The sequence below is a fragment of the Haplochromis burtoni genome, unplaced genomic scaffold (genome assembly GCF_018398535.1).
Source record: "Haplochromis burtoni strain Fernald_Lab_line unplaced genomic scaffold, NCSU_Asbu1 Contig_11, whole genome shotgun sequence".
In the NCBI taxonomy this organism is placed as follows: Eukaryota; Metazoa; Chordata; class Actinopteri; order Cichliformes; family Cichlidae; genus Haplochromis; species Haplochromis burtoni.
The window spans coordinates 2,017,677-2,042,488 of record NW_024582372.1 but is presented as its reverse complement, the minus strand read 5'-3'; the positions used below and the strand labels follow the sequence as shown (position 1 = coordinate 2,042,488).

Sequence of the window (24,812 nt, the reverse complement as noted above, 5' to 3'; positions counted from 1 at the left end):
TTTTGTTGTGTGGGTGGGTGGAATGGGGGGAGTTTGGAGTGTGTGTTTGTTTGTGTTTGTTTCAGGCAGTCGTCTCCTACACTCTGCCCCTTTAGCTGTGATGGCCTGTTTGTGAGACACAGACATAAAATTATCAGACTGGTCGTTGTCTGCCTTTGAAGTGTCTTGAGCTGTCCATCCTGATTTGTCATCCAGAGGGGGATCAGTCCAGTATGGCTGCTGTCTGAAGATCTCTCATCTCTGTGTTTTTGCAAGAGGAGGAACAAAGCCTCCAAGCTTTTATTATTTTGGTCATGTATGGTCTCATTCTTATAGTTTTAGTAAATGTCTCTTTTCTTTAATCAGCCATCACCGTTAAATTTCACTACATTTCATGACATGTGAATAAAGGTGCTCTTTGACTATATACATATGGACTATGTTGAGAATTGACCACAATGTGGATGGTGATTGAGAAGATGACATGTTTAACTGTTATTATTATGGTAAAATTTCCGCCGGGATGCTTAGTGGCATAGGTGGTATAACTTAAATATGCGATAAAAAGGACAATCCTGAAGTAACTCACAACTCAAACTCAGTTGTAAGAGTTGGTTGGATGCCAGTTGGTTCAGTTTAGTCAGATTTAGATGAAAAACAAAAGATAACTGAAGGGTATACTATAAAGTAAGGAAGTTCAACATAGCTGGGTTTTCTTTGTTTTAGCTGGCTTGACAAAATCTAAATCCCCAGTCAGAGATAACAGGTATCACAACAATAGTTGACAACTTCAAGCTATGTGCATGCTCGCATAAAAAAGGAGGATTTCACAAGTCATATGACTGTTTTTTCTGCACAAAATGATCCCTACGAGTGCCACCTACTTCAGTTGGAGACATTAACAATTAATGATGATAGAACACAAAAAAAATCTAATAGCAAAAGACGAGAGATTAATGCTACAGAAAGTGATTAATATTGGGATTTAGCACAAAGCAATAAAATAAACATTTTCACTTTAGTTATTTTTATTTCTGATGTGACAGCCGTAGATTAGATATTTGAAACTTTAAACTCAATACATTTTAATATTAAACTGTCCCAGAGCCTACTGAAAGAGATGTGAAAATCACTCGTTTTTTTGCCAAATCAAAATAAAATTATTTTTATTGGTTGAATGGGTATTCTTGGTGATAAATAACTCAGTTAAGGCTTAATATAGCTCACATATACGTTAATATACCTTCATAATATATGGTAAACAAAAAACTTTATAAAAAGTGATAAAAGCAAAGAAAAATCAAGTAAAGGTTCTCAGTTAAAACTCAATAATAATTACGTATAAATCAAGTGTATGTTATGAGGGAAATGTGAACAATAACATGAATCATGTAGGTCTTATAAGACTTACATATAAAATAAAAGTATTTTCTTTTGGAGGAAATAGAGATGTTTTTTCTATGTATTTTCTCTATGAATAGCTTCTTATCTGAGCTTTAAGGACACAAATATTTTAAATATGTTTTAAAGGTATATTTTTTGGTGTCAAGGTGATCAGTCAGAAAAATCATAACACCATAGGTCTAACATTAATAAACTGCCCAAAGACAAATGGCAGTTGTGAGTTGAACCCTACCATTGGAGATACATTAATAGACATTAAAGGCTTGCAAATGCTGCTAAATTAACCCTTATTTGTAGTAGTGTTTATAGTAGTGATTCACTTTTTGAAAGCTTTTTTAAACAACTGTATTCTTTTGTTTACCTGCTGTGTGTCCTAAATTTAACTCAGCTGCTCAGTAGAAATAATAATAATAGTACTTTATGGACCAAAGACATACAAGGGGAAACATTGTGACCTAGATATTTTCTCCCCTGCAGCTTTAGTAGATATGATTCAGGACTCTTTCTCTCCTGCTCCCTTGTTTGAAGGCAAATGAAGCAGAGGCATTCCCCTTTATCGAACCTTAGTCAGAATAACCAAAAAAAAAAACAAACAACAAAGATGGGGGAAAAAAATCATCCCATGACTGTCCAGAGTGACTGATCTACCTCAAAGATATGACTGTCCCCCACCCCCTGTTGCTCCTATACCCTGCCACCTCCCGCCGCCTCCTCATACCCCCCGCCTCAACTGCCTAATGACTCCTGGAGGTTCCATTTGTAAGGCTCCCATAGAAACACAACTACAATAGGCCCCATCTTGAGAGGGCCCATCTGGGAGTCTTTGTGGGGCCTGCTGAAAGCCACAAAGGCCTGCTGACCTAGAAACCCATCAATAAGAGAACAGGGAGCCCCACCGACAACAAATTGAAGAGCCATGGAATTTCCTTAGCCATCCTGAGTCCGTAGGTGAGGACCTGGACCAGGAACGTGGGAGGAGAAGGGAATTCTCCGGATGTTCGAGGATGACACCTCAGGATGTCATTCCCAAGCTGTCAGCTGTATGCCCATTACCTTCAACTGTCACTGCTGCCTTTGTCCTTGTGCCCACTGGTTGTCATTGTGAAGAGAGGCCTATGAAATCTTTACAAAATGGTGATTGTGACAGGAAGCAGCAATAGCATGCTGTGAAGGGTTCTGGGCCCTGCTCTGTAGGGTTTCATATTGATGATGCAGGTTTTTCTGCTGGTTTGGGGTGAGGAATGGACGGGTGGCTGCTTTGTACGCAAGAACAAAGACTACTTTTGGGAAAGTGTGTTTGCTGTTTAGAATTATGTGCCGGTCCATTTAATGCCTCCTCTAATGTGGCTCTAATGTCACCCCTCAGAGCAGAGATCTGCCCACTGTGCACAACTAACTTTTTACACTGTTAACTACACCTGATGGAAATGATGTGAGAATGATAGTGAAAGGATGCCATTGCCACTTGAATGCACACAAAAATCTGAGAGATTCATGTGAACCTGTGTCAGGAAGCATTTTGAGAGAAGCTCCTACCTTATCCTACTTCTGCCTTCTCTTGTCACTTGTAGTACCTTTCCATTTAGTGGGAGGGTCCAGGTGAATGCTTAAGGCAGGTGTCTTTGTCTCACCTCCACTGCTGTGTGGCGAAATGATAGAAATACTGTTTTAAGACCCTAACAAGAAAGGTGAAGATGTCATCTCCACTTTGATAGTCAGATCACACTACATGTCCCTGTGACATGTCGATTGCCACTTCATGTCCCTCTTAAGGTAACCAGAATGTGGTCCTTACATCAATTACAGTTTGCAGTTGTGATGTGGTCATGAACTGCTGGATCTGTGATGTGTGAATGAATGTTGAAGAAGGAAAGAATATCAACAATGTTTGGCATTAAACAGTTTGGCATTAAACAGAGATTTTTTTCCACTTATTATCAAATTCTAATTATTGTTGTCTTTGTTTTATCAATATTTCTTTTTAGAGGAGGACCGATTTGATGGCTACTCTCGCATGATCCTCAAGTACTTCCTGGCAGAAGGAGTGGTGTGTCGGCATGAACTTTTTGTTGCATCAGCTCAAGATAACCCTGATGACATCTTACAGGTATGAGGGGAGGTGTCAGCAATTCTGTAACAACTTGAAATGAAACTGAGGTACTGCAGAGGATGATTTATTTTTCTAAGCTGCGAGCTTTGATGCCAAGGTGGCCTTGTGTTGTTATGTCTGCTTTAACATTTTCCCGTACAACTGTCAAACAAAAAGAACTTTGTTTGAATGTTGGAAAGTACTTGTGGATGTTTGTATAATTTATATATATATATATACACAGATATGATAGATTTTTTTGTGCTCATAATATAAACCCCCACCTGCTTTACAGTGCAGGCACACAGCTTTTGCTAACATGTGTCAGGGTCAATGGGGGTATCTGGGAGGTCGAGGGTGGCCTGGTTATAGCATTGTTGAAATGTTTCCCGACGTATCACTTTGTGAGGAGCACCATAGCCCCAGAAGCTGATTGCCACCCCGCATAAGGGAGGGGGGCCTCTCTCCCACTGATTGATAGTGGGAGGGGTCATGGCGTCACCCTCTCTTTACATATCAAAGACTTATTAAGAGAGGGGGGCTCCCAATGGGAATATATCACATCATTTAGTGTTTTCACAGCTACATTTGCAGTATTCTAGTTTTCTGATGTTAAGGTTCCTCTTTATGGATTACCATGAGATGCAGTTAAGTGCTTAGAAGGAGAAATGAAGTTGTGATGCACTGTAGTATTGTTGTTACTTAACTAGAGAGATTTAGTTTTGAGTCTCTTATCAGGATCTCTTTCCACATTGTATTTATGTTAAGCCTTAGAAACTGAGATTAAATTCTGCAATGAGTCAGTCTTTAGATTATTATTTTTTTGTAATGTAATACACATGATTATATATCCTGCTGTGTTGCCACTACAGTTGTTTTTAGTTTAAAATATTTGGCCTGCACATAAACTTTTATAAAAACCATGTTATTAGAAACTCATTGGCACTTATGATGCTAAATCATTCAGGATCTAGTTTTTGACCCACCACTGGTAATAATGACAGGTATCTGTTTATTTTAATTCTTTTATATGGATTTAAAAAATGTTTTTTTATCATAATAAACTGATGCCCAGGTTCAACAACATCTTCTTACACTGGGACTTTCCATAGTCCCCATATTCTACTCAAAATTTCCATACCATTAGAAATAACTAACCCTTATACCAGTTACATGAAGTGTAATGTACTGTTTTGAACAGGAACTCCCTGCTCCCATCTTGGACGATGTGGCCATTCACAAGCCTGTGGAACAGCCCAGGCTGTCTTGTGAACCCCAGGACAATTTGGATGCTATGAAGATTGCCTGGCGCTATCAGAATCTACCTAAAGTACAGGTAGTCAGATTGATATATACATTATATATAATGTCTCCTATTGTGTTGGAGTAAAGGTAATCTTTTTTTAATTCTTAAAAGTTCAAAATGTGTCTCTGTTAATGATGATTTGCCAATGGATTGCACTGGCACTCTGGTCTTTAGTGGTTTGGCAATTGTCTCAACCACTAAATCTATCAGCTTCTAAACTCCTTTGTGGGGTGAATGAGGCCTCAGCCTCTCCTTTCAGAGCTGGGCCAGATTACTCACACTTAACTGGCAATAGGTAGGCTTTTCACTGGTCCCCAACTTGCATATACACACATATACACACGCCTGCACCCCTGCTTAGCCTGGGAAACAAGAGTACTTTGCAGCCTGTGCATTGACATGTCTGCTCGCTCAACCCTATGACCCAGACCTGCGCCTCTGTCTTTCCCCAAATCCCTGCCTTTCCCCCTGCTAGGGTCGGCAGCCCTACACTCTTTCTTCCGCTTTGAGGAGAGGTGACCCTCCCCTTCTACTTCTCTGCAGTCTACCCCCGTTGCTCTATAATCCATATCGCTATGTGGATTAACAGCACACAGTGTGTCCCTGGGGATCCTCTCCTTCTTTCTCTCTCCCTGGAAACTTCTTTATATCTGTGTCCTTTCCTCACCTCTCCCCCTTCCCCTGTAAAATCGTCTTTACAAACCACTAGTAAGCCCAACCAGAGGATTTGCATCCCAAATTCACCCGCAGAGTCAACGCTTACTTTCCCCTTACACACACCTCTCCTGGCATAGCCCACTGAGTTGCTCTCCCGATGAAGACATCAGATCAAAGGTGAGGCCGTCAGGGCGAGGATGGAACGCTAAGCGGGTTGCCTAGCTCACAAAGAGAAGATGAGCTCCTGACCCCCCTGCCCTCCTGACCCCCTCGTCCCGCCAGGAGAGGGACACACCGGGGGCCCTAATCCAGATTAGGAGTAGATTAAGGGCCCCTTTAACAATAGAATCCCTGGTTTCACTCAGAGAGAAGAGCTAAAACTCTCTCTTTCAGCTGCAGGAAAACATCCGCCTTCCCTGCGTCCGTGATGCGTTTGCTTTCACAGCCAGAAGTGGACATTTATGTGAAGAAATGATTAAGAGTGTGGTCATAGTGGTTATTTAACTTCTCTGCTGTAGGAATGTGGAGGAATGACCCATAAACAATGCAATTGCTTTACCATGGAGCGGAAAAACAAACTCTTTACAAATTAGGAAAACAAATAAGTTTTTTTTTCTTGTGAACTGTTCTATTCTTATTTGAAAAACATTAAATACACACCAATTATTTAAAAAAGTTCAAAGCAGGTAGAGGTGTCCGATTTTATTGAAAGTGGTTTTTAAATTAATTGGGTTAGATTTTTTATTGTTTCACTTTCCAAAAATTGACCCTTTGACCTTTTCAGAGTGCCCTGGCCTCTTCTTCCCGATTTGGGCATTACTATGATGTTTCCAAGACAATGGAGCCAGAAATTCGCCAGGCAGCCAAGTGCCACCGCTTCTACCTTCCAGAACATCCCACCCAGTCATCAACAACAAACAGGTAAAAGGACAAGACACTATCAACAGAACACATGGAAACCAATGAGACACGATCCACAGAACAAAGGCACACAAGCACGACACCACCCACAAAACACAGTTATACAAATAAGACATCATCCACAGAACACAGGTAAGCAAACATGGCATTTTTCACAGAATACAGGTACAATGCAAACAGACCAACATCATTTTAAGGTAACATTACTGTATTGTAACTGTCACATGAATTAAAGAAGAGAGTATGAGAGGACTGAGGTTTCTCCCTTTGGTTAAGATTTGTAGGAAATTATTAAACTTTAGGCTTGCAAGGTATAATTGCTTTCCTTGTTATTTGATTAATAATCATTATATTCTCTTTTCTTGACTACATTTTTTAATGTCTATAATTTTACACAGTATATTTTTTAATGGCTTACAAAACATAATTTATCATGTATATGTCCCTTTTTGAGTCTAGGATCCACTGCTATTGAATTAATTATATGAAACATGATTACTATATTTCCTAATTTTCTGTTATTCCCCAAATCAGTCAAGTTTATATGTGTTTTTATTAGTTATAGCAGCAAAGCAAGCATGCATCTTGCTAAATTTTGCATTAATAGTTTATGCTTTTCATTGATTTTCTTCAAAATACAAAAATGTCATATCTGTAAGGCTGAAATCGCTTTTTTGTGCTTTTTACATACCTGCTCAAAAGTATCCACATTGTTTTGTACTTTTGAGTCAAATGTCCACTTTCAAAAATATACTGATGCAAATTCATTCAAATCTGGCTGGTTTGTCTTCTGTTCTGAGCAGCGTGCCACTGGCCCAAGTCATTCAGGCTCTTGGAAAGGTTGCGTATGTCTATTCAAATAAGGGCCTTGTTTGCTCAGCGTCTGTTTGATTTCTCCTGCATTGAGTGTACTTAGGGTTCAGAGGTCATGTAGGCTCTTTACTCAGAGTGTTGCTGAACACACAAGTGCACACGAAGGCACACTCACACACACACAGGGTAAATATAGCAATCTGGAGCACAGAGGATGTGGAGGAGGCTTTATGGTATCACTCTTCTTTTATGTCAGCAAACAGACTCTTTAGCAGAGCAACTGTCCCAATACACTGAATTTTGTTAACATTCACTTTCAAAAGTGTGGATGGTAAAGTGGACACCACTAGCTGTTATAACTCAACATTGCCTAATGGAAAAACATAAAAGAAAAAAAATCTTGTTCACTGATGAATCTGAGTAAGCCTGACATAGTGGTGCTGTTGTAGTGTCTGAATGGGTTATAGATCTCACAGGCATTTTGACAGCGGGAAACTACACCTGCACTGCAGCATTGTGCCCTAAGCCCGCCCCGGTATTAACACACATGCATGTGCTCACATACACAGTGCATTGCACACGCACATGTACCACACAAACTCCTAAGCAGGCTACTCCCCCTTGCACGTGTCCAAAGCCCCATGTTGATACCCTAGCTGTTAAATTGCTTCGTTTCACTTGAAGGCATAATTGGCACAAATTGCTCTCTAGGTGATACAGATCCTGTTGTTTAAGACCAAGCATCCCCGTTCTCTCCTCTTTTCTTCCCTTGCTGAAATAGGAACGCTGAGATAAAGAAGCTTCCCTGTGCATGATCCTAATTAGCTGACGCACTAGCCCCTGTAGCTAAGCACCTAGACCTTTTTGGTACCTGAATGAGGGTTGCTCAGTAGGGGTAGCTAAAACACAATGCTGCCTCTCACAATGGCTGCCAACCAGTAGCAACCTCCTCAACTACATGTCACACCATCCCAGCCCCCTACCTCAGAGCTGGGGCATGGGCAGAGAGGCCGTGGAGGGTAGGTGTCCCTCTTTCACCAAGCCAGCTCTATCATTAGCCACAGCGGGGTCAGGAGGCACCATTGTTGTGTTGAATAACTGAAATAGAGTACATGGATATACTTGGCCAAGTGTAATCAACACGAGTGTGTATTACTGTTCTTTATACATGGCTATTGGCGTGTGACCAATCTATGTGTATCAGCTTTTGTAGCCTGCAGGTCGAATTGACAACTGACATAGCAGCCCAGTGTGAGTTACCACAGAGTGGTCATTACAATGGTGGGGCGTTCTTAAGTGGAGGGTCTTGTGTAAAAAGATGGGGTTAACATTCCTGTCGGCCATCCTATAGACACACGGAAGTCCCTTGATTGTTGCTAAATGTTGCTCTGATAACACTGTGTGCCCTTTGGCAGTGGTGCACATCTTACCCCTGATTAAACCCAAAATGCTGTTCTCTGTTAATTTTAGATATCAACCCATTAATTCTCCTGTCCTTCTCACGTATCATCTTTGCTGTGCGTATGTTTGTGCATATGCGCGTCTCATCTGTCTATCTGTCTGTCTCGGCACAATCAGATCCTCAGGGAGCTGACAGAGAACCAGTCATGTTGTAATTTAATCAACCAAATAAATTAATTGGATCTCTTGATATGGATCATCTGTCTGCTTCAGTGGCTACAGAAAAGCACAGTCAGGAAGAACATGCTGCAGTCATAGACGATTAAACTACTGCGGTGATAGGCTTGGCCCAGTTTTATCAAAATAGTCTCAGTGACAATTTACATATATTAAATAACCCTTTTGTGTTCTCTTTCTGGGTGTCTGCTTCACTGTTCCCATTCTTTCTGCCCTACCCTGTGCTCTCTCCAGTCGCATGATTGAGTCTTACTCTGCATTGCTGAAGTCCCTTCAAGAGGTCATACACAGAGAAGGCTTTGATTTGTCTACCCCCATGGTAAGAACCAGTATTATATCTGTTTCATTTGAGAGTCTGGAAATGGATGATTTTGCAATTACAGTTTGTATTTTCAATTATTGCAGCCCGTCCCTTCAACAAAAACATCTAATACACATAGAAAGATGTAACTCTATGGGTTTACTTTTTTGGCTAAAACTGTAAACAAAACAATCGAATAAAAATATGATCCACTTCAGGTGATCCTTCAGTTTTAAATTTGCTCCTTTCTGCCCATTCAACCAGTTGCAGTTTTTAAAATGTTCAAAGAAACACTTATCAGTGCTGGGTGATCCAAATCTCTGTGATATAACCTAAACCATGTTTTGTGTGCATTATTGTTTATGGTAAGTGTATGGCAACGATGCTGAATTCTGAAACTGTACCAGGTTACAAATACCACGTCTTAAGCTCACTTTTAATTACAAGCTATTGTTCATATAAATGTTTGTTACAAGCACTGGAGTAGCACAGAGGGAGATACTAGATCTGCATCTGTGACCCCCAACCACTACTTGAGCCTGTTTACCTCTTTCTCACCTGCTCAGGTTGACCTCACCTGTGTGTTCCCAGCTGTGTGTCTTATCTTTGACATAAATCTTCGGAATAATCACCGGTTCTCTTCAGAGTGCCAGAAGCATTTGTGGCCTTATCTACCTCACTTTCCATACTTGTTTATTAAATGTCCTACTGTTAATTTAAAACAATACTTAATAAGTAGTGTTCATTCACAAAAGAATGTAAACTCTATTATTTGTGATCCAGTGCGTGCATGTGCATGTATGAACACACACATATGTGCGCGCCTTATTCACCTACATTCTGTGACCCCTCTGCTTGTCACCTGGAGCCACCTCTCCCCCCCTGTCACTCACGCACAAGATTTACCTCCCCTACCCCCCACTTTCCCTCCCCAAGCGCTGTCAATCACACACCAGATTAACTGCTGACATCATTAAAGCAGTGTGGCCGCCCGATGTGCTGTTGGCACAGTCCAGGAATGCAGACTAGCACAGGGCGACATGGGCACACACAGAAAAAAGGCCAGTATGGATGATAGTGTGTATGCATCTTTATGTTGATTCGTTTATCTGCTTTTGGGAGACTGCTCATATTGTGATGGTTTAATATAAATTGTAAATAACAGATTACAATGTTGATTAATCTCCCTGTGCATGTTTTTGGTGGATTCCGTTGAGTTGTGTGAGCCTCCACAAACACTGGCTGATTAGGTCGGGGTTCCAGGCTTGTTGTAGTCTATATGGCTGGCTTCTGGCTGGACCTTATTGGCATTGTTCCCTGATTTTTCTATAGGCTTAACTATAGGAGTTAAGTTTGGCCTCCCTTGCTAATGTTGCTACAGCAACACTGATGTTACCACAGCTCCCCCCTGCTGGGCTGCACATAGAAATAAATTTCTTCTTTTTTTTCTTTTTTTTGCCTGTCCCATTTGGTTCTTTAGCCGTCAGAATTGTTGTCTGAAGACCAACAAGGATACCCAATGGATTTACTTTGCCAAATGGATCATCACGGCCTTGCTGTATTGGTCCATTTGATCAACTTTTGTTGTTATTATTTATTTTATTTTATTTTCAGTTGTTTCAGATGGGACAGACATGACTGAGGGATAGTGAGAAAGGGCACTTAAAAAGAGAAAAAAAAATCTCCTGGATCAGAAATAAATTTCTAATTCTGTGTCCCACAAAACCCGTGATTGAAGAGACTGCTCAACAAAGAAAGTGACTTAAGGGAAGCGCACATAAAACTCATATTTAAGCATAGTAAGGTATAGAAATGAAGCACTGGTGGTGAATAACATGAGTCAACATGAGTTGACTGTAAAAAAATCTCCCAGAAACAATGGGGTTTATTTTTCTAAGATCCCTGTGATTCTGCTCCAGACCCAAATGAAGCTTAGGTCATGTTGTCGGGAGAGGAAGCAGGAGGGAGTGGGGCAGAGGAGATTTCGGGAGGGTTGAGATAATAGAGGGGGAGGGATAAAGAAGAGAAGAGACTGGGGGACAAAAGCAAAAAGTGAGCAGATTTTAGGCCAAGACTTTGTTAATCACTTTTGGCTCTCACCTCAGTAATTAGGAGCCATCCTTACGAAACCCCAAATAAAAGGCAATTGTACTAAAGGCTAAAAAACTCTCACACTTTGGACAGGCTCCTCCATTCTTTCAGTTTCAGTGATATATATATCCCACCACTGTTTGGCCACTTTTTTTCTTTGCCCATGAGAGTGGGTTACCGTTGATCTCTTGTAGTGAGGTGGGGGGGTTTCAAGGGAAGGCACTCCACCCTTACCCAGGCCCCCTTGGCTGCAGCGCATCGCTGTGGTGCCAAGAATGTGCTGGAGTTTCTGGGTGGCGGCCATATTGGAAGCCTGTCTGACAGGTCCATTGTGCGTGTGTCAGATGGCTTCTGTGATTGGGCAGTTGTGTCCAGTCACGTTTGGGCACTGTGTTCGGATTGTCTGTGCTGGTAAGCAGACTGTCCATTCGCTCTCTTCCAAAGTTTGGGAATACTACCCAAGACCACAGCAGCTTACTGAAATCATTTAAAAGCGGTTCTCAGATAATGTTCAGAAGCAGTGTTATTGCATTCGACTGTACTGTAAAATAAAACACATTTGCATGACTCTTTCTTGAATATTTTCTGTGTTTCTGACCCTGTTTTTTTTTTCTCTTTTGTTTTTGTTTTATCTTATAGTCCATGTCTCGTAATATCTTGCGTGTTGGGCTTCACTCTCTTGGGTCAGCTTTGTGGAATGATGACCTGAGTTGCCACGACGACCCCATGCATAACCACGCCTTGACTACCTTTCTTTATGGACTGCGTGCCTTACTGAGGTCATCACTGTCAGTTGCAGTAGTTACTGTTCCTTCTCATCTTATTCAGGTAAAACACTGGTTGACACGTGTAAACAGTTAAACATAGTTGAGAATCTCTTTTTGAAAGAGGTTTGTCGGTAGTTTTATGTGCAAAAACATTTATTCTTGTGTCTCTTTCCTCCAGTGGGATGTTCTAAACTTGATTTGATTATGTCTTTTTTATTAGTAGAGTGCATAGTATGAAGTCTTTTGTACTGTGTCATCCTCCTGACCCTGTAGTTCAGTGTCACCTTGGTATGACTCAGGCCACTTCCTGGAAGCCATGCTTTTGCAGCAAACACAGTCAGTTGCATACTTATTTTAAAGGCCTTTGAATCTGTGAGGGGGTTTATGGTGCTGTTTTTAAAATTAGAGTTTTAAGCAGAGTGTGAGCCTGTGTATTTATTTTATCATCTTACTAATATTAGTCCTTGCAGTTGCGAGTTGTAAGTGTAAATCTTGGGAGGAGGTGGGTGGTGTGGTTAGGCAATTGGGGGGAGTCCACGTGCATGCGCCTGTGTCCAGTCTGGCCTCTCAGTGTGAAGATGGAGTCATCTGCTGAGGCATATGGCAAACCACAGCCCTCCCCCAGACAGTCAACCACAGAAGCACACTCACCAGAAAAGCCATCTGAGACTTTCTGCCAAAATGTTTCAACCTGCCCACTCTTTTACTGTAACACCCTACTTTCTTACTCACTCACTCAATCACATGAGCATGAAAACACTGTTATTTCTGAGCCTTTTATACAGAGATATAGGTCAGTAACTTACAGAACAGCTGTGTTGTCATAACTTGCTCTGGCTCCAGGCCTATATGTGCTCACTGCACAGCGGCCTTGGCCTAGTCAAAAAAAGGTAGAGTGGCTAACTAGCAGATGTCAGCTGTGGTGGGAGCGGTCCCCCTGTCCCACTCTGGCCAAGCTTCCAAACCCTTAATCTGTCCCCTCCCCCTCCTCCACCCTGGGGAGAGAAGTGAATGAGTTGGGGAAGAACAGGAGAGGAGATTTTGGACTGAATTAGGTGTTCAGTAACTAAGCCAACATAGAGGTAATTAGGGCTATGTGACCTTATTATTAGTTATATAATTTAGTTATACAATTAATGTGAATTTCATTCACTCAGTAAAGTGATTAATCGTTTGAAGGCAGTGGTGTGTAAAACCTACTCATTTCAAATTGATAACAGAAATTAGTTTGACATGGTAGAAGAGTTTCTTTGTGCCAGAGCATTTCTTAAATAGTTATAATGGAGAAGGTATGGCCTTTGGAAAACTGTCTAGACTAGTAGCAATGGGCTACCTGGCCAAGGCTCTATTGTTTTGGCCAGCTAGCCCACTGCTGCTAGCCTACAATACTCAATGCATTATTGAGCAGCTTGGGAAGCTGAACAACTCACTGAAAGCCTACTCACAGCAGCCCAGTGCTACAATCCATCTGAAATATTAATTAAGCTCGTCTTAGCCCGGTTCCCCTCAATCTTACTTGGTCCTGCTACCACACCCATCCCACACACAAATGTAAAGTTCACAGTCTTCCCCATAACGCATCTATACTCTCATCTATACTCACCTGGTGCTCAGACTAACGCGTTGTCCTGATTGACATAAATATTGCAGCTCGTCCAGAAAGATGTCCACATAGCCTCTACACCATTTATATAAGCTGCAGTCTTACCTATGAATATAGCACTTGCCTATTCTTGTAATACCGAAGAGCAGAGCAGTTTTTTCAATTGTAAAATAACTCCTGTTACTGACTTTATTTCTTTGCATATCTTCAAGAGAATATTTCATATTTTCATTTTGTTCAACTTTTGATCATCAGAAAGTCAGCTTTAACTCACTCAGACTGAGTTGGGATCATATTAATAAGATTGTTTACTTGATGACATGTATACCCAGTGGCATTAGTTGTATGCCATTGAGTCAAACAGCCAAATGAAAACAACAATAGCTGTAATGTTGCAGCATAAGGTGAACATTGGGCCCTCTCTGTGACCTGTCAGACAGTGGTCATCCGCTGAAGCTGAGGGTTTCAGGGGATTTGCACTGACCTAATCTGAATTTATTGAGGTAGCATAGAGTTTAATTACAAGACTCAAACGAGTCTTGTTACAGCCCTTTATTAATTATAAATAACATATAAAGAATTATATTCAGCAGAGGGGAGCATTTCTTTTATTGCTTTAAAAACTCAAGAAGCTGAGGCGCATGTGCGTGTCTTACCGACCTCATTCTGCCCTGTTGCTATTAAACTGAGCTGCTTTATGTGGAAAGTTTGAAACAAATCACTCCTTGATAAGGAATCTAATCTATCTATTTATGTGCACACAGAAGAGTTATAATCCTCTAAATAGATTTGTACAGATAAAGTTTTTCATGGGCTATTGCTCAGATACTGAGTCATATTGTGCCATTAGTGTTTTTAATAATGTGTTGAATAATGCTTATCGAAACTCTCGAATTGGCTGTAATTGCTGCACGAGTGACTTCAGATTCTCTGTAAGTGCTGGTGGTACTGACTGGTAGGATATGCATACTTTAAAAGTAGGACAAAAATGAAAAGGAAGAAGAAAGAGTGGGGAAAAGACATGAAGGCATGAAAACTGCATTAGGCGGTGGCAGCCAACACAGAGAGAAGGATGTGAATGATTCAGGAGGCAAAGGGATTAATAATGCAGGACTCCCTCTCCCCCTATGTCCCAATGTCCCTCTCTCTTCCTCCCTTTCACTCTTTTACCCTCTGCTTCCACCCTTTTGTATATTCCTTCCTCATTCTTTTTCTCTACTGTATTCAGCCCTAATTTGTCCACTTTATTGTCAAGTCACTGAGCAAACCAGTAGGGGGAGCTATCCACTCCAAGCCTATGTTACTTCTCAAACTTCTCCCCAGTCCTCCCCTGCTGGGTGCAGGTTTAAGTTTGTGCACCAGCTATCCAGCTATAAGCTTTTTCGTGAAACATTTGATGAAATAAAATATTTACAGTGTGGCACATTTTCCCATGCTTTTCTTTCTCTCTTTTTTTCAAATCTATGACGTAAGGTTTATCTCCATTTGTTTGCCCCATCACTACTTTCCCTTCTATCCCTCATCACATTCACATAAGCCATGGGCAGAAATGACCTGGTCACAGGAAATGATGACCTAATTTAATTGAAACTCTGATGGCCCGTCAGGAGGCTTTTAATTACCTGTTAATGTTCTGTGTCTCTTTCCCCCTCCCTCCCTCCCTCCCTCCCTCCCTCAATCTTGGTCTGTCTCTGTCCTACAGGACCGGGCTCTAATGGGCAACATTACCAGGCTATGTGACAATGCCATAGCCTTAGAATCATTCAAAGGCTCTGAGAGAGAGACCAACCCTCTCTACAAAGACTACCATGGTAAGAACACACACGCTTATCTTTCTGTCTCTTTTCCATCAAATACACACACATACATACAGGCAGTGCATTAAGGCTGAGGCTGGGCTGTGGATGGAGGCAGGGCAGCCCCCTTGCAGGCCAGACTGTCAGTGCGCGTTAGTGTGCTGCTGCTCAATCAGACGTGCTCCTCAGTAGACAGGCCGGGGGGGATTCAGCTGCCACGCTGTACCCCCTCTCCCTCGCACCCACTGCCCCCACCCTCCATCCCTGCCTCCCCCCTCCAGCAGAGCCTCTCTCCCTCTCGCCTCGCCCACTCTCATCCCCAGTCCCATACCCCTGAGGCTCTGGAGCAGAGCAGACCAACACTGGGGAATCGATATTCTCACCATCACTCTCTCTTCCTCTCTGCCTCTATCGCTCTATCCCTCGGTCAATGTCTCCGTGGCCAGCATGCTCTGCTAATAAATGGAGGGCAAGGCTTTCAGTAGGGGAAAGGACACTGGTAAGGGACACTTGGAGAGAAAGAAATAAGGAAACACGAAGGGAGGGCAGGCACCGTAGTTTGTGTTTGCGTTCCTCATCCTCACCATCACTTTTTCTGTACAGTTTCATCTTTCCTTCTTTCTCCGGCATGTTTTCCTCTTTTCTGTCACTCTATCACACCCTCCACGCATAAAGGTCAGTTTAAGCGAGTTGGGTATTTTTAGCAGTGCCTCTCGAACTCTCCCACTCGCTCTTGCGCTTTTCCTCTCACCCCCCCTCCACCCCCCCTCGTGTTAGACGGCCCTAGTTGTGACAGATGAAGGGATGAGATTGAAAACATTCAATGGCAGATTTTGTTTTCATCCAACAGCATGTTTTATTTAGATCACACATCCCAGCAGTGATCACATTCCTCTGCATTGTGAGGGCAGGTGGCTTTTCAGCTCATGCAACATGAGTGTGAGGATGTATAATTTTTTTTAATGATTTTGTTTTGCAAAAACAAAACAGAACGTTCTTTTTAATTTGCAGTTAATATTGTTTGCACACCTTGTTCAAATATATGTTTGCCCTGTTCAACCAGCCAGAGAATCTCTGGTTGGGTTATGAAATACATTTACGTGTACAATTGTTTTGATGTGTGCTCATGAGTGCAAACGCATCTGGTACGAGTGTGAGAGTGTGCGTGCGGAGGCGCGTGCGTGTTTGCGGCAGCAGTTGAGGGCTGCTCAAAGCATGCTGGGAAGCCTGTCACTGCAAATCAGGCAAGGGGAAATCACCCAAGTGCACAGAGGAGAGAACCCACCATCCCCCGCTTTTTATGTCTGTCTTCCTTTCTCCATTACTCCCTCGATCACTCCTTTTCTCTCTCACACTTATTTATACCTCCCTACTTTTACAGTATGTAACCAGTTTTAAGAAAACTGGGGTGAATAAATTGAGGACTAAGAGTGTGGGGAAAAAATCCACCAAAACTTTGTAAGAATCCGTAGCTTGCGTTTTTGTCTTGTGTCCTTATTGTTCTAGTATGTCCCAGTGTAAGTTGGCAAATTTTATTCGCTCATACTCCAAATCATAGGAAAAGTCTAACATGCAGATATGTGAACAAAATACTTCTTCATTTCAGTCTGCCAATGACATTTACTCAGTATATTCTATTGCAGATTTAGTTGTTAGTAATTTTACAATTAATTTGTGCCTTAAATTTAATCCTCTTGTACAGATGCAAATTTTCAAAACAAACCCCCAAACTTTAAAAAATCCTTCACCTTATAATGATCAGTTAGACATTTGAAAGCCATTGCAAAACTTTGAAACATTCAAAAATATAATCTGTTACTAAAATACTGTAAAGACATGAAGACTTGCATTTACGAATGGATTTATCAAACTTAATATTAGTTTTTGCTGAGGTCAACGTGGGGTCACTAGCAATTTTTTATTAGCTCTTCTCATACAGCTACTGCCTACATACTAAAATGTTACCTTGAAAGGTGCTGGGGAACAGCATTCTTCCAAAATGGGGGTATTGAGCTTAATAATGAAGGTTAATTTTCTTGCTAGTTGGTAGTAACTCAGTAAATCTGTAAAATTCTGTCACTTATTTTATGTTTATATAAAAAATGGCACGTGTGAGAAACACAATGGGGTTTTCTGTTGGCACAGTCAAATAAAATACACATGCTCTGTAATAAATGAAGTAGTAAGGCAGGAAGAAGTAAAGGAAGCTCTTACTTTGTGTGGTATTTCAGGTTTAATCTACTCCCTCTTCCTTTCACAGGCCTGCTACACGTACGCCAAGTACCTTACCTGAACTGTCTGGCGAGCCAACTCCCTGACCACAAGGACCTGGCTTTTAAGCTCAAGAGAAAACAGTTCAGTATTGAGGTATGTTGTCAAAGGTACTCAGCGTAACCAGGATCTATTCATTAAAAAGACAGTATTCCAAGGGTTACACCCGTTAAACCCTGTATAATGTGATATCTCATCAGATTTTTTTTGTTTTTCTTTCTTTTTTAAAAAATGTTTGAATTTTTTAGTTGCTCTGATTTTACCTCCCTGGTCTATTTTAATTGTAACTTGCCTTGTAGCCATTAACCTAAAACCAAAAGCGATGTCGATACAAAGTAATTATTTATTAAGAAAGATTACATTTGCTTCGTGCAGATGAGAACTCTCTCACGTAGGCGAAGCTCTGCCAACCTTTGTTTACTTTTGTCTGCTATTGGGTGACAAAATCAAAGGAGAAGCTATTGATTACACTCTGTTGCTACCACAGTTATTTGAGTGTAATGCCAAGAGGCAACAAAGTGAGAAAAATCCATCTATAATCATAAATACACAATACTGCTTCTGCTGCTTATGACAGTTAATTATGTAGTTTTCTATGTTTTTATGTTGGGATTGCATTAATTTGTTACCAGCCATGACTCTGATCCAAGGATGTGACCCTGCATTAGTTTAGCACTCAGTACTTTTGTTTTTCAGCCACAAGAATGAGGCAACAGCAACAAACAGGGTTTGCAGAGAGAAAGAAAAGCTCTCAGATTACGTGCTTACTCTAATAAGGAGCAACATTACCTTAATATGTAAGATAGCTTGAAATTCCAGTGTGACATCTAAAGACCCATTAGTGCATTTGCATGTATGACTTAAAATTAATTAGAGTATTAGTGAATGTTTCTAACATTTTATCCAGTATATTATATACACAAGAGAGCAAAATGATGTAATGAAGTGCAATACACCACCTATACCAACAACCAATGTGGCATCAATAATAGAAATGATGTAGAATTTAGAGTGGAAATGTTTTCTTGGATTGCATTTTATTTTACTGTGTGTACCTAGGTGATTGTATGGGCTTCCTCTTTCTTCATTCATTTTGATGTATGATTGATCATATTCTTTCTCTTTTGCACGATCACTCTTGGGCAGAGCAATCAGTCTGTCACTGAGCTGCCACTCCAGAGAGAAATTAAGGGGCCCTCCTCTTAGCTCAGCCTCATGATTGGTCCTCATTACATTATCATTACCTTATCACACCCTCTGGTCCATGGCTCTTAGTGACTCCTATTGTTTCAGCCAGGATTTGTAGGGGAGGAGAGAAATGCCTGTGCCACCCCCAAACTTCCCTCCATCTTATGGTCAATCCTTTCTCATTTTTTTGCCCGCCTTAACTGCCCTTCCAACCCTTTCTTCTGTCTGTCCCAATCCCTCCTCCTTTCTCTGATTTCCCCAACATACCACTCCAGTGATTTATTAGGTTTGTAAAAGTCAAGGTAGTTATCCTAAATGGTCTTTTAATTAGGCTCTGTATTGGGCAGGCCAGGAGTTCAGAGGCCTAGAGAATCCCAGTAGCTCTGTGGGGCCTGGATCCCCTGTCATATATTCCAGCAGCACATTGTTAAGACCAAGCTTTGTCTGCCTTTCTTGTTTAAGGAGCTTTATTGAAGTTTTTTGCTGAGTGGGAGTCATACTCTTGCGCTGCCCATATGGAAAAGAAATAGTAAAAACTTATAAAAGACTTGCATAAGATTTGGCTTACTTAATATAGTGAATCATATAAGGCTTATATGATTCACTCATGAAAGTGGCCACTTTCTCATTACTTTCATATATTCTTTTAGGAAGTATCCAAAACATACAAGTTTCATTTATATAATTTTTCAAGGGATCTTATATCTGTTTTCACTCTTGTATGCTTTTCATATAAGTTTCACACAAGACAGATACAAACTTTATAAGATTTATATATATCGTTTCCATATCGGTGTCTTTATAACATATGCTTAAAACTTCTGCAATATCCACCTATGATTTTTTTAAGGATTGTAAAATGGATGCACTTGTTGACACAAGATCGTACTTAATATAAAATGTCACAGTCCTATGAGACATTGCTATATGTTAGGGAATTTTCCAGAGAACATCGTGTCACCAGTCATGCATCAAATCAGCCAAAACACATATTAGTCATTGTAATGCCCTATTATGTGCTTTGTGTTGTGTTCTCTGGCATTGTGATTCGCTGTCATTAATTTGTACATTATCTGAGTTAGAAATGTCACAAAGGTATGAATGCACGTGCTCTTCCTTCACTGTTGCAGAGTATGGGTATATATGTCTACTGGTGTGCATCTCACACATACATTGCTCAGTGTATACTGTGTTTGACCTATTGGTTGACTGCCTCGGTGGGCCGCTGATTGACACATAAGATGGTGACTGGATTTTAAGCCTGGTGTCTGACGTGTGACAGCCCACACCATCCCTGCTAATCACCTCATTTACTCATGCTACAACTCTTCTGCCTGGAGCCACGTAATACAACATTTTCTCTACTGCTCAGTCTTCAACAGATCCATGTTGCTATGTACCTTTTTCAACTGTTGACTCATTTTCCATATATGAAAGGCACTGAATGCGGCAGCTTTCTATTTATCATCTATCTGGATTAATTTGCGATGCGGTGGTGGAAAGTGACAGATGATTGACAGTGCTACCTTCTCACCAGCTCGGTCAGGCAGCTGCATGTCTCCCCAGCCACACATAGATTTGTCCTGGTAACTAATTTCTTAACTGCTGTTTGACTCATGTTTATATCCCCTAACATTTCTGGAATGCGGAAAGTGTTTGTTTGCCAGCTCACAGAGTGCAGAGATTATTTATAAGAAAGTGATCTTGTATTTATTAGTTTTGATTTTATTTTTTAAATGGTGGGTTTTGGTTTTAGCAAATAAATTCCCCCATTCCTCAATCGGTATTCTGTTGGTTCTTTTTTTAAGGTCACCACGATAGCTCATGATGTTTCTCAGAGTTCAAGCTGCGGTTGATGAGCAGTTATTAGCCACGACGCCTGAAGCCAGAATTAACCCGTGGCCCTGTCTGAGCAGGTAGAGGAGTGTTAGGTGTTTAAGAGATTAACACATACTCAGAGAGACATATACAAACAATACTTGCTCTCACACACATACAGATATTGACATTCATGCAATGGCACAAGCAAATATGTATTGGGAAATGCGGACACGCCTTAATTGTTAGACACTTTCTGAAAACACGCAATGTGTGTGAGAATTTTCCCAGCCACTCAGCTAATACAGGCTTCTGTCAGTGGTTTCACAAGGGAAGATGCTTTAAGGATGAAGCCCTGAAGATTGTAGATAGTACATTCTCTTTACCTTTGGTTGACCCTTTAAACTGACAGGCAGTGTGCCCGTGGGGTACTGGGGTGCCAGAGGTAGGTCACGGGGTCAAATACGCCATAAGACAAGGATTTATGTCAAATTAGTCCTCTATTAGAGATGCTATGCGGAGATGTCTGTTGCTCTGACAAGTCATTTGCTATGGCGGTGTAGTGTATACATAGGAAAAGTTTCATGTCATTGAGAACTGTTATATTTTTAGAGTATTTTGCATTATTATAAAGAGAAAGGAGTCAGTGAAAGGAAGCTGGTGAAGAAAGGATGACACATGATGACAAAGGTCATATAAAATATAGGGATTGCATCACAGTTTCTTACGTGTAATAATATTGCACATCCTGGTTCATTTGTATGACACCACTTTTTTGAGGTGTCAGTCCAAACCAGCCTCAGGGTCAACTAGAAATGGCTTAACCATTTCTGTCACCTATCAAGGTACAGTTAATATTAATTTCTGCTATTTACTTTGAAGGATAATAGAATAGAATAATCTTTTAATTGCCCCACAAGGGGAAATTTGGTTGTAACAGCAGCCAGAAAGACACATATACAACAAACAGGACACAGAACAGAAACATACACAATTTTTCTTACATATTTACATTAAGGATAATGGTTAGTATAAACAGAGTACTGTACAGTTATTAAATTAAATAAAAACACGATAGCTTCAGATTTTCTTTGGACTTTGGTTGCGATTTCACTTATTTTCAGCATAAATACTTTTAATTCAACCTCTTAATGTTGACCTATGACTTATTCAAGCATCTAAAAGGAACCTAACTAGAACTAGAAGGATGAAACAGTGTTTTGTCCGTACATGACAGACAACTTGTCAAAGAACTCATTTTAAATTGAATCTTTTGTCACATTGTTACTAGCTGCCTGTCAACATTTCATTTGTTTCCATTTTTTTTAGCTGAATCAACAAAAAAATTCCAAAGATAAAATCGTTTGACACATATGAAATAATATTTTTTCACCAACAAGGTGAAGTTCTAAGAGCTAGTAGCTGAAAATGACATATCTCAGCATGGAAAATCTGGGGAAACTGGACAAGTGGACAACAACAGAGCTAGCAGACCAAAAAATAAATTAAAAAAAATCTACAGCAGTCGAACAGTATCTGAAAGTCGTGTCCTTGAGAAATGGCAAAAAAATGCAGCAAAGACTGCATGTGTAAAGGAGTTCAGGATAGAGGAAGAACATGGAGTGTCGACAGCTGTTTGTAAAACATGGTGGAGGCTCGGTTATGTTTGGGACTGCCCTTCAGCCACTTGTGTTGGAGGTTTTGAATGTCCTTCAAGAAGCCTGAAGAACAATTTCTGAAGACTACTTAAAGAAAAAGCTTGTCTAAGAGAATTCAAGCTGCGTTGATGGATGTGGTCATACCAAATATTGACTTTCAAGCTTGTTAGAACTGCTCTAAATCTGGTTTTGATTAGATTTTTCTATTATTTAAATCTCCATATTTAAATGCTATTAAAAATGCAGAGTCTACCATATTTGAACTTTTTTTACACTATATTATATATTTACCTCTGACACTACCAACTCCTCTCTCCCAAAAACTTCTCAAGTTGTGCAAAAACCTTCCATCCCACATGACATGAACGTGAGTAGTTAACTTTTACGTGCGTTGGAGGAAAGCCACAAGATAGCAGAAAATAATATTAAGAGGATAATGATAGTGATGAAAAGAATAAGACTTGAGAAGAACGGGAAGACAAACTGAAAGAGTCCGAGGGAGGTGTATAGAGAAGGTTAATGTTTCTTGGCATGTCCTCAAAACGTCTTTAAGACAACGCCTGCGTCTGCCCCCCTGTTGAAGCCTGTGGGTGCCAAGGGAAGGGTGTTAATGGACCTATGTGAGGAACAGAGCGAAGACTTGGAGAGGAGGGGGAGGCATGAGCGGAGAGGAGCAGTTAAGTGATTCTCAGGTCAGGTCTAATTAAAATGAGGGCTTTTCCTCAGAGGCACCAAACCGTCTAAAAGGGACGGAAAGAAAGAATTGTAAAATACATAATGAATTCGACAGAGAACAAGCTTCAGGGCCTTGTTTTTACATTTGTTTATATGGTTGTTTGTATTCGATGCCTAATCGTATATAAGACTCCCCAAGTCTACAATAATGCCCAGTGTTAAAGATCAGAGAAAAGCCAATGCTGAGAAGAACAGAAATGGAGAAAGAGCTGAACCCAGTCATTTAATATTTACTTCCAATAGCAGATCATAATGACGGTTCGTCGGATAAGAAAAGAAATCTGAAACAGTGGGCTTACAGGATTTCCTGAACCTATTAATGACACTGAAAACTCCATACACCTGCTTGTGATTCCCACATGTGGCTTGGGAATCACGATCAGATGGGAATGGTACCCTTGGAATAATATTTCAGTTGAATTATTTATACTTCCTCCCTTGGTGCACATCAACCTCTGTTGCATTTGGGAATGAGGTGTGCTTATGGTTTGTGCGTGTATGAAAACAAGAGAGACAATTTGGTGCAGGCCAGTCAGTAGCACGCCATCGCACCCCTCAGCTGAACAATATTCTCAACATACATCAGATTGTTATCTATTATTTAGCAGAGTTTTTATCTATTCTGCAAATGTGCATGTGTCTTTGAAAAGCCTAGCTCATACCGTGGCTGAGTCTTGTGTGTGTGTGTGGATTGCAAAAATGTGCAAGTTTTTTTTTTTTTCTTAAGAGGTGTGGGGGGTTGTTTGTTTTTGGGTGCACTTGACATCCGTGCGATTCAGGTTGTCTGCACAAGTTTATGTATTTATTAAATAGCGACCTTTGATAAATGTGTTAATTAAGACAAGCACAAACCTACAACCAAATCCACTCCACTAATGCCACAACAAATCAGCAGAGTTTTATGTGTGGGAGTGGAAATGTTACTCCCTGTAGTGCTATATGTGGTCTGCCAAGCTATTAAAGATGTGCTTGTGCAAGCAAGGTCAAGGTTCAGAAAATCACTAAAGACACTGGTTAAAACAGTCCAAATGAGCATTTTTTTTCATTGTCCAGCACCTAGGGAGAAAAAGCAGTAGCAGTTGTGTTTGTTGTAGCCAAGTCAAAGCTCAGTGCGAGAATATTTGGGGCAGCCAAATGTGCTGCCCTCCATACCATATCAACAAAACGCCAAAACTTTTCTTTCAAACAGACAGTATTAAAGCAAAACAAAACAAGGCATATGTGCTCCTCCTGCCAGATTGAGTAAGAGTGTGGTCTGCTTGAACTCATCCTGGAAGTGAAGCTGTTTCATCAGTGAGCAGTGAACCCTTAACATGGTCCATGGACCACTCAGCCCCCATCAGACTAGACTGGCCACATTGGACTCAGACCTGATTAAAGTAGCCCTAGTTGTCTTCAGCTCCCATTAGAGAAAGGCAAAAAGGCTATAACGTGTATGCCACCCCGCATCCATGGGGTCTTGTGGCACTATAGGGTATGTGTAAGCCTGTTCAAAAAGGGCTCGTATTAACATAATGGTAGTGACTGGAGAACTATAGGCCCTCTGGTGCTTATAAACCAAGTCTCACTGTATATTTGGCTTCTTCATTTTTATTTACTTTTTGTTATTTCCTATCTTTTTAAAGACTCTGTCTAATTTTGCCTTAGGTTTATGCACTTTCCGTGCAAGTCTTAAAAACTCTTTGCAAGAGTGTCAAGTTTGCCACTGTAAATTCTGATATTCCTTTTCCTCATAGTCAGGCACAATCCTGATTTTAAAAAATACAACAACAAACAA

At 40.7% G+C, this 24,812-nt stretch overlaps 1 protein-coding gene across 1 annotated transcript in view; it reads left to right on the top strand.

Moving 5' to 3' along the window:
• Positions 1-24,812, top strand: part of elp4 (elongator acetyltransferase complex subunit 4) — a 62,338-nt gene that overhangs the window by 5,193 nt on the left and 32,333 nt on the right. Inside the window, exons 3-9 of the mRNA XM_005915124.3 lie at positions 3,369-3,490; positions 4,674-4,808; positions 6,220-6,356; positions 9,042-9,126; positions 11,839-12,027; positions 15,272-15,380; positions 17,626-17,732. Coding sequence (XP_005915186.1) covers positions 3,369-3,490; positions 4,674-4,808; positions 6,220-6,356; positions 9,042-9,126; positions 11,839-12,027; positions 15,272-15,380; positions 17,626-17,732 — 884 coding nt within the window. The remainder of the gene's footprint in view (positions 1-3,368; positions 3,491-4,673; positions 4,809-6,219; positions 6,357-9,041; positions 9,127-11,838; positions 12,028-15,271; positions 15,381-17,625; positions 17,733-24,812) is intronic.